The sequence below is a fragment of the Mesoplodon densirostris genome, chromosome 8 (assembly GCF_025265405.1).
Source record: "Mesoplodon densirostris isolate mMesDen1 chromosome 8, mMesDen1 primary haplotype, whole genome shotgun sequence".
Lineage (NCBI taxonomy): Eukaryota > Metazoa > Chordata > Mammalia > Artiodactyla > Ziphiidae > Mesoplodon > Mesoplodon densirostris.
Window position 1 is genome coordinate 104900032 of NC_082668.1, and position 11308 is coordinate 104911339.

Genomic DNA, 11308 nt, shown 5'->3' on the forward strand with positions numbered 1-11308 from the left:
GAGGACAAAGGAAGGTGGGAAAAGGGGGGAATCTCCGGCGTCCAAATGTAATTTTTGCTCATTATGCTCTCATTACAATAAAATTAGCCTTGCAGATTGGAAGTTCCCATCATGCACCAATGCCATGACACTTCCAATAAAGACTAAATAAGGACAAAAATCCCTCCGCTCCTTGGGAAGGTGAAGCTGGGTTGAAAATTAGAGAATACAACCCCCAAACCCCCCCATCCCCAATGAATATGCCGCCTCTTCTTTTCTATGCCCCACATAACCTGCTTGGCAAAGAAACTCAGGGCAGCTACTCACCTGAGACTGCCTGCTCTTCCCTGGAGAGTATACTCTTGCTTAAATAAATCCTCATTTTACTTTCTTGACCCCTCTGTCTCTTCTCTGAATTATTTCTGTGATGAGACAAGAACCTACCCACCAGGAACGTCTTTGTTTTGCTAGTATTTTAATTTTCATTGTTTTTGCAGGAAAGCAGTCCACTGAGGTTATCACTCCACTATCCTGTCAATCACTCCCAGCTATTTTTGACAGTTAAGCTAAATCCTCAATGTCAAAACATATTATCAGTACTAACTTTATTGTATTTCTTATAATCATATTTACTTCCATGGGAAAATACATCTTTCATGTTTACAACATTTCTTGATAATATAGTTTAAGTCATTTAGATTGTCCGAAGCTCATTCCTTAGATTCTTCAGGAAAGAATCATGAAAGCAATATTCCCTGTATTTTTGTATAGAAATAAGACTGTGACTGTGAGTTTTGTACTTTAATATCAGTTTGACTGGTTATAAAGTCCCTGGTTTATATTTAATTTTCTTGAATATCTTAAATGTTATGTGACATAAAATGTTGCCATCAAAAAATCTGATGGCCCTATTTTTTTCCCTTATAATTTACTTGGTCATTGATGAAAGATGCTTTCTTTTATGTATTATAATAATTATAGTTTCATATGTCTCAGTGTTGGTTGTTCTGGACAGATTTTCACAGGTATGTGGCATTCTATTTTACTATATAGAGTCAAGTAATATTTGAATTCAAAGAGTTCTCTTGAATTATGTTTTTAGTTTTTGTTTCATTCATTGCTTTTGCTTTCCTCTTTGCAAACTTCAAATCTACATATACTGAATTTCATTCGCCTCTTTTCTGTATCTTTCACTTTCTCTTGAATCCTTTTTGGGTCAACTTAATTTTTAAAAAGAATTTAAATAATGTCCTCTTTCAATCACAAATCATAATCTATTATGCTTATTTATCTTATATTCTCTTTGTCAATTATTTATTTCTGAGATTTTTTTCTTTTTTAAAAACTTTCCTGAATTCTGTCACCTCTTTTTTTTAATCATCCTTTACTTAATCACCAAATTTTTGAATGTTTTCTAACTGTAATGCTTTTCTTCCAAATTTTTTGAGATATAATTGAAATACAGCACTGTGTAAGTTTAAGGTGGACAGCATAATGATTTGACTTACATACATCATGAAATGATTATCACAAGTTTAGTGAACATCCATAATCTCATAGAGATATAAAATTAAAGACATAGAAAAAAAAAGTTTTCCTTGTAGTGAGAACTCTTAGGATTTACTTTCTTAACTTTCATTTGACATATAACAGTGTTAATTATATTTATCCTGTTTTACATTGCATCCCTAGTATGTATTTATCTTAATAAATGGAAGTTTGTACCTTTTGACTGCCTTCATCCAATTCCCCCTCCCTCCGCCCATCACCTTTGGTAACCAGAAATCTGATTTCTTTTTCTATGAGTTTGTTTGCTTGTTTGTTTTTGAAGTAAAATTGACCTACAACACTATGTTAGTTCCTGTTACACAATATAGTGATTTGATATTTCTACACTTTTCAAAATGATCACCACGATAAATCTAGTTACCATTTGTCCCATACAAAGATATTACATCATTATTGACTATATTCCCCACACTGTGCATTTCATACCTTTGACTCATTTATTTGCAACTGGAAGTCTGTAACTTAATCCGTCTCACCTATTTCTCTCCTCCTCTGCACTCACTTCCCTTCTGACCACAACTTATTTGTTCTCTGTACCTATGACTCTGTTTCTGTGTTGTTATGCTTGCTTATGGTTTAGTTTTTTTGAATTTGACATATAATTGAAATCACACAGCCTTTGTCTTTCTCTGTCAGACTATCTCACTTAGCATAATACCATCTAGGTCCATCCCTGTTGTTGCAAATGGCAAGATTTCATTCTTTTTTTTATGGCTGAGTATTATTCCATTGTATATGTATACCACATCTTCTTTACCTATTCGTCTATTGGTAGACACTTGGGTTACTTCCATATCTTGGCTATTGTAAATAATGCTGCAATGAACATAGCAGTGCATATATCCTATCTAATTCATGTTTTCATTTTCTTTGGGCAAATACAGGAGTGGATTTGCTGGATTGTATGGTAGTTCTATCTTTAATTTTTTGAGGTCCAAGTGTAATTTATGTTGCCTTTGTTTAATGTCTATCCTCCTTTTAATTTCTTTTGATTCATTTTCTGAGCTCATCTTTCTGGGGTGCTTTAGTTGAAAGTTTCCTATACCTTTAAAGAGAGAAATGCAGCAGGATAGCTTTTACACCTTTATTTCTCTGGAAATTCCATTTCTGTTGTTTCACAAAGAGACCAAAAAAAAAAAAAAATGCTTTCTGAGATCTGCCTTCTTGGCTCCCATTCCTGTTTCTATTGGGATCTTCTTTATCATTTCCTTCTATTGTTTAATGGGTTCTGTCCCTGGAAGTTTCTTCTTATAGGAGGGATTTATCCTGGAATGAAGATTTGCTTTTTTTTTTTTTTTTTTTTTTTTTTTGCCGTACGCAGGCCTCTCACTGTTGTGGCCTCTCCCATTGCAGAGCACAGGTCCGGACGCGCAGGCTCAGTGGCCATGGCTCACGGGACCAGCCACTCCGCAGCACGTGGGATCCTCCAGACCGGGGCACGAACCCATGTCCCCTGCATTGGCAGGTGGAGTCTCAACCACTGAGCCACCAGGGAAGCCCGAGATTTGCTTTTTGAATTTGGAGATTTCATAAAACCTATATTGTTCCAGCATCGAGGTTCTCTTTTAGTAATCTGAATCAGACATTTCAGGGCTTCCTCAAAATTTTGACTTCTCTTCTTAGTTGACTTGTCATACTTTGCAGTGAATATTTGTTGTCAACTTTGGAGTTTGTCTGTTTTCAGGGTCATGATAAGCCATGTTGTCTTTCTCTATGTGGTTCTTGTAGGTGTTTGTGGTTTTTCCTTGCTCCTGTTTTGGGCACTATTGGATACCTGCTTACTGGATTTTGTCATTTATATTTTCTGTATGTTTTTATTTAGCTTATTCTGGTTTCCGTGTGTGTGTGTGTGTGTGTGTGTGTGTGTGTGTGTGTGTACTTTAAAGGAATAAGAAAAATTAAAAAAATATTGCCATTCCCAACATTTTCCTGAAATCCTAATGATTATATTTTCACAACCTAGTTTATTTCATTTGTTGTTTTATAATTTTTTATCAAATATTTTGTATCTTTTGCTTGAGTTCTTGCATTATAGAAAGCATATATTATTTTTTTTCATTTTATAGAGAAATATTAATCACAATTTTCATCATGTAGATTGTGTAGTATGTCTGGTGTATATTAATCAATTGTCTGGGTAGTCTTTCCCTTTCCTCCTTTATAAATTTCAATATTTGTAATTGGAATGTTCATATTTCCTTTTCAATTCTCACTTATATCTTAAAGAAGAGAAAGGAAGAAGATGGTGGAAATAAAGTCTTAATGGACTTTTTGAAAAAAATGTAGTCCTAAGAAGATACTGGAAGTATTTATTGCAGAAATTCAGCAATTTGAGGGGCACTTTCTTGTCCATAAGAAGTTCCTCAAGCATGAATTCCTGGGGAATAATTATAATTATAGAGTACATAATAAAGTGATTGTATTTGTGTGATTTAACCTGTACTTCTCTTGGCTTGACAAAGATAAAATAGCTGCATAGTTTTTTGTCATCCACAATATTCCCTCCATCATTCCATGTCAATGGTGATTTTTTTCCTTGAATATCTGGTAGCTTCTTGCCTAGCACCACATTAATTGCCATTCCATGGGTGTCAAACAAGGTTCAGGAATACTTTCTAGATTGTTGGATCACTTAATTTTTTTGTTTCAATTAAAAGAGGAATGATTGTTTTTTTTTTCCTTGGGGCATAAAACATTTTTTGCAGACTTTCAATTCTTTCATAGACCTGAAGAGACCAATATTTTCATTAGACAGCCCATATCATCCTGAACCAATATTTACAGTATTGGCATAATTTGTTCATACATGGTACTTTGTGATTTTAGGCACTTCCTGTTTTAATTGTTATTATCTGTAATTGTTTTTCTTTCTTCCAAGTTTATTTATAAGAAGATATTTTTATTCTGCTATCTTCAACCAAGGTTATCAGAATATATTCCACAGAATATATTCTTTTACTATCAATATTATCATCAGCTTTATCAGGTGTAAGAATAATTTTGACTTTTGTCCTGCAGTGGATTTCTTTGCCAAGGATAGCATATTGAACATAAAAGAGCTTTATGCCCCTCCTATGAAAATTTTCTTTTCTATTCTTTTAAATAAATCTGATACATCTTTTTTTTATTGTTAGGGAAAATTTGTCATATAACTTTCATTCAGCTTTTCTTTTATTAATCCAATCAAGTTATTGACTCCTTACTATGCACAAATCACTAGACTAAGTACCAGACAAGAAAGCTCTTGTCTTCATGGGCTTTCATTTCAGTGAAGGATGAAGACTAAACAAGTCAGCCTGCATGACTTCCACAGGTCTCCATGGTAAGTGTTTCTTAAACTGCTCACCTTAACTGCCTTCAAATTCTATTATTTTCTTTTTGAACTTTAGTCTTATCAGGATTTTATTTACTAAGATACTACTTTTCATAATTAATTATAAATACTTTTGAACATTTTATAATGTAGCTTTCAGAAACAGATTGAACATGTCAGGGCTCCAAGGTGACATAATTTAAGCTTGTATCAGAATACAGATACAAGTATATGTGCTAAATATAAGACTTTTAAAGAGAGAAACACTGAAACAAAATGAAGCAGGTTGTGTGATATAGACCACTTAGCATTTAGCTCAAAAGGACATTTTACAAGCTGGTTAAAGGTGAATCCTGTATCTACAGAAATATTGACTGCTTCTCATATCAACCATTCATCAATATGTCCAGAGGTTTCCAACAGAGAGTTTGCAATGAATTTAACTTTCCTTCTGTTTGGATTGCTAGCACAGAATCAATGGAAACCAATTGCTCTTTGTCAGAAGTATAAGATAACGAAATAACTGAGAGTTATAGTGATCTTCAGTCAACTGGTTAATTATTAGTATTTTGGTTACTTTTTAATTTTTAATTTTCTCTGGAGTGAACCCTTGCTCTCTATTTTCCTCCAGTGAGATATTCTACCTTAGTGATTTCCAGAAGGTAAGAGTAAATTAAACCAATTATAATGAGTGCTCTTTTGAGCCCAGAAATCATTAAAGACAGCAAAATGGAAACTTTCACAGGTCTATCCTGAACTCCTATCTACTTCATTCACAAGCTTTTGCATGTCTGTTTTTATAATAGGTTTATTATCAAATCTGGTAAATAGACATTTAGCTTCAATTAATCCCTGTTTTTCACTCAACTGTGTTTATCTAGTAAACTCAAGAACTGAATTGATTAAAAAGTTGTTTAGGTAGGTACGTCATAATTTCCTTACCAACACTTTTTTCCCTACTTTGACTCAAATTGCCCTTAAGCAGGCAGGCTACATTTGGGAGTTGGATGTCATGTGCTTACGGTTGAAGATGACATTATAGAAAGAGACATCAAACTGGTATGGGAACCAGGAAGTGCAGTGGTCACAGATAGTAGCAAACATTAGGTCAATGCTTTAGAGTAAGTTCCCTGAAAATAGACTATGAGATGGGAATGGCATGCAAAAAGCTTTTTTTGTGGTGTGATCACAGAAGATAATCTTCTAGTGAAGTGAGAAGTCAGAATTAGACAGAGGGAGAAGCTGACTTGCAATGTGGTCTCAACTAAGGCCCCAGTCAAGCCAAGGAAGCTCTTGAGCTGGGACAAGTCTTCACATGGAGCAGACCTTTGTTTCCCTATATCAGCTTCCTTGGTGGTGGCATAACGTTGGACATGTAGTTTCCTTTAGCTAAGAGTAATGCCCAGGAATAGATATAGCTGTGAACTTTCAGTGTCCAGTATTCCCAGCAGCCGGGATGTGTGTATGTGGATTATAGAAGGCATCTGGTTGGAACACCAGAGAATCCATCACAGTCAGTAAATTAGGCGGGCTTAAAGTTAGGGAGTATACTGTTGTGGTTTTTATACCACTAGAAGTGTAATGATTAAACAGTAGCACTGCTAAGCTCTTACAGCCATAAGGGAAAATTTAATGGTATAATGACATCCATGTTTCTTCAAAATGAGTGTTTTTCAACCCAGACTCCAAATAGGCAATGGTACTTCCCATAAGAAAGTATGAACTATAATCCTTTGTATCATCCCAAACTGAAGATAATGGAAGTCAGAGCAACAATCACTTGGGTAAATGGGCAGGGAGAAAAATAATACAGAACCAAGACACACAGAGAAGGAAGTTTTTGTCTTTCCTGGGTATTAAGTAAAGCAGGAAGCTGACTTTTCACAAAGCATTTGGAGGAATCCAACTACTATCAGAATATTGATCATAAAACTTAGAGTCTATAATTTATCTTTGGATTTTCCTTCTCCAGTAAGAGCAGAGAGCTGGTTATATGGCAATCCTCCTACTAAGAACAGCTACGGAATATAAACAAAACACAAAACGAATCTCTTTGAAGGTACTAGAAGACTACTAAGGCAGCCAGAACTTAAAAAACCAGGACCTGAGAGAGAAGGAAAGCACATGGAGATGGGTCCACATTCCAGAGGGATTTTCCCATTGAGGCATTGGACAGGTCATAAGTGGAGTGGGGCCCAGAGGCTCAGAAGCCAAGGAGAATGCAATGATTTCTAGTTGGGAAACTGACCAGATTCTTATGCAGTCTCGTGAGGCTGTGAAATTAAACTTGGACTCTGGACTCAAAGTCAATCATTTGAGGATAGACCAAGATACCAGAGAAAAGGGAAGTACATTGAGATGCATAAAATCATCTGCCTATTCTTCCTCTTAATATATGTGCTCATCTTTAGGCAGAGGGGTTAGGAAGGCAAGAGGACAGCACAACAGATAAATAAATAGGGGGATCAGCAGAATTCTTAGCTGTCCCCTGGGCTAAGGAGATAAACAGGAATTCTGGACCCACTAAAGAGGTGGAACTCTGGTAAAGACCCCACTTTCAGGCATAGGAATAAGGCTGAATTCCAGTAGTAGGAGTAAAGATATAAGTCAACTCTCAGAAAACTCTGAAGCCCACATTCAAACAAACCCAAACCAGACTAGACCAAGACTATCTCCCCAAGATTGATCCTTTGTGGGAGGAAGAGAGTATCAGCCATACCTTTAAGTTATCTGTGTAAATTTTAATGCACACTGTGTGACATTCAATTAAAATTACCAGGAAAACCATGAGTCTGGACTAAGTTTTCTAAAAATGGGGGGAAATTCCATGTAAACAGACTCATATCATACCTCATTTATCAAAATTGTCAGAGGGAGGCTTTAAAATAACTGTAATTAATATGTTCAACGAAATAGGTGACAAGTAGGAGAATTTCTACAGAGACATGGACTTCATAATATGAGACAAAAAGAAATTAGAGAGATGAAAAATATAATATATGAAATTAAAAACCCATTATATGAATTAAAGGCAAATTTAAAAAAACAGCAAAAGAGAAGATTGAGAAAACTATAAAATAGAAAATATCTGAATTGAAACATGGAGAGAAAAAAATAATAAAATGCAGAAAAGAATACAGATGATACATGGGAAACAGTGAAAATGATTAATATACATGTGGCTGGAGTCCCAGAGAAGAGGAGAGTGAAAATGGATCACAAGCAATATTTGAGGAGATACCAGTAAACAATTTGCCCAAACCATTTAAAGACATCAAACCACATATATAATAAGATTTACAAACACCAAGCAGAATAAAGGCAAAGGAACATATAACTAGGCACAGCAGAGGTTTTTGAGCATATAATAGACTCTTTACATAGTCTATTGTATTTCAGAGGGGGAGTTTTTTTTCTGGGAAGCTATGATATTTTTGTTCATCTTACAATGTTTTCAAGCAATGTACACTGTTTTTCCACCCTAACTGAGTTCTGGGTTAGACAAGCAGAGACAAACACCTGGTGTCATTCCTTCAGATAACCCCTAGACAAGTTTGAACAGACAAACAGTAAATTGTGAATAAGATCTGCACTGCTCTCTCTGGAAGCAGAGCTTAGGGTCCCACACTGTGAATGTAGGCTTTCATCTAATAGATTGCCACTGAATTGGGGACAGGGTGGGACAAGGGCAACTAAAAACACCACGATTTTATACCATTTTTAACTTGCTTTTTTCTTGATTCAGTGTTCATTTTGTGTAAAACTTTCTCTGTTTTCTAGTTCTGACAAACTTGGCTCACACAATTTCTTCTGGTTTTTTGATGTTTTTGTGGAGGGTCAGGAATTTGGAGTTGCCAGCTCTGAAGTTTCTCTGACATGGGCATTTTGAACTAAAAAAACTAACAATTTGTACTTAGATTCTCTTGTATTTTTTTTCAAATTTTCCAAATCAATTTATTTCTTATTATCCTGACAGCTGGCATCATTAATACTTTAACAAAAACCACTTAAAATTAGCCAAATATCTAAGATAGTCACATGTACAAAAGATATACAAATTAAAACCTTTAAAAAGTAATAGATACCATAATTTGTACTAGACCATAACTTCTGTATTCAGAAATGATTGTAAAATTAAAACCTAAGATAAAATCTGTACACCATATACTTTGAGTGATTTACATCCTAGAAAACAAAGGCAGTCTTTCACTGTTACACATTTAGTGTCTCTGGTGGGTTGAGGTGAGAAACACCATGATACTTTGTGTTTTTGTACTTTTCTCTTATTGACTGTTGTGCATGCCACTGAGCTCTGAGGTAGGTCTGGTGAAGGTCCATGAGACAAGGCTTTAGAGTTTCCAGCGTATATCCAGTCTTTTGTACTAATGATTCAGGCCAGCTTTGTCCCGTGACAGTGTAGAGTGCTAAATGAAAGGCTGCTGTGGCGATAACTGATGGCAAATACTTTAGATATGGGTCAGCATCTATCAAACTTAACTATCTCAAAAACATTGCTAAGCTTTCAACTTTGCAGTTTGCAGACTGCTGGTGCAGAAAGTACTGGGTAAGAAACTGATTTATTGTTGGTGCAGCTAAGTCAAAAGCAAGGACTTTCAAAACTAGGTGCTCCATTCTCAGAACTTGTTTCTTGGTATAAGTGTCATCTGTAATGTATACAAACTCTGCTACTTCTGGTGGGTATATTTCTTCAAACTTTGAGGCTAACAGCATAGCAGCAGTGCCCACAAGCTGAAGTTTTCCTCTCAACACAGACATCGATGAAAGAAACCTATCAATGTAGTTCACAGCCAAATGCAGGGTCTCATTCTCTAGTTTATATTCTTCTCCTACTTCAACTAACCAGTCCACGAGGATAGCCCTCATACTGTTAGTAATGTCTGGCTGTTTCTTCATGTAACCCACTTTAGGCTTACATTTAACCTCCATTTCCCTAAGGTATGTGTGAATGTCCTCATGGTAGTCTGGTACTTCATTAACACTCACTGGCTTTTCATCTTCCAATACAATTGGAATTAAGAAAAAAATTAAGAAAACAATTAAGAAAAAAAAATGTCATGAAGAACATAGGCATAAGACAGGAATAAAGACACAGACCTACTAGAGAATGGACTTGAAGATATGGAGGGGGGAAGGGTAAGCTGTGACAAAACGAAAGAGTGGCATGGACATATATACACTACCAAACGTAAGGTAGATAGCTAGTGGGAAACAGCCGCATAGCACAGGGAGATCAGCTCGGTGTTTTGTGACCGCCTGGAGGGGTGGGATAGGGAGAGTGGGAGGGAGATGCAAAAGGGAGGGGATATGGGAACATATGTATATGTATAACTGATTAAATTTGTTATAAAGCAGAAAAAAAAAGAATGACATCTGGTTATCTAGGTCCTTTAACAGAATAAATTCATCAGGAAGGGGTGAGGTTAGGAGTAGCAGAAAACATGAAGTTAAAGAGCAAGGAAGTGGTGGGACATCAGAGGAAGAGCTATAAAGGGGAATGAAAATGCATCATCTTATGTACCAAAATGTTAACAGTGATATCTAGCTCTATATGGTCAAATTTTTAGTTACTTTGCTTCTTATATTTCTACTTGTTCTACAATAAATATGAATTGCTGTGGTAATAATAAACTGGTAAAGAATTGTTGGGAAAAAAATAATAAATGTAGATTGACTTAGACTCTTACAATATTTTATTCCTTTTTCATATATATAGCTATTTATAACTATATGAATATGTTATATATATATGATATTATATATATACACACACAATAACTAGCTAGTTAACTCCCTAGTTAATTAGATATCACACGGTATTGGCTAGAACTTCTAAAATGATGCTATTCATAAACAATGCTAGAATATATGTATTTGATAGATATCTTTAAGGGTGGTCCTTGTATGCTTAATTTGCTGACAGTAATATGTTTTAACCATGAATATGTTTTAAATTTTATTTAATGAGCTTTCTACATATATTCAGACCATCCTCTTATTCAATATTTTTAATCTGTTAAATATATCAATACTTTTTCTAATGTTAAACAACCCCTGCATATTTGGGTTAAAGCAATATGGTTATTGTTTTTGTTTGTTTTTTCTTTGTTTTTACAATAACATGCTGGTTTATGCTTGTTGTCTTTTGCTTAGCAATTTTTATTCATACTAAAAATAAAAATTTACTATAATTATCTTTTTTTCTCTTTTCCAGTTTTATTGAAATATAGTTGACTTACAATACTGTGTAAGTTCAAAGTGTATAGCATAATGATGTCATTACATACATCATGAAATTATTATCACAATAAGTTTAGTGAACGTCCATCATCTCATATAGATAAAAAATCAAAGAAATAGAAAAAAAATTTGTCTTGTGATGAAAATTATTAGCATTTACTCTTAACAACTTTCATATATAACACACAA

General features: G+C 34.8%; 1 protein-coding gene across 1 annotated transcript; it reads right to left on the minus strand.

The window, feature by feature from the left end:
* Positions 1-8924: 8924 nt before the first annotated feature.
* On the minus strand, positions 8925-9885 carry LOC132495047 (cyclin-A2-like). The gene is given in 1 exon segment (XM_060106606.1): positions 8925-9885. A coding segment is annotated over 1 exon segment (735 nt). The 5' UTR covers positions 9809-9885; the 3' UTR covers positions 8925-9073.
* Between the last annotated feature and the right edge of the window lie 1423 nt (positions 9886-11308).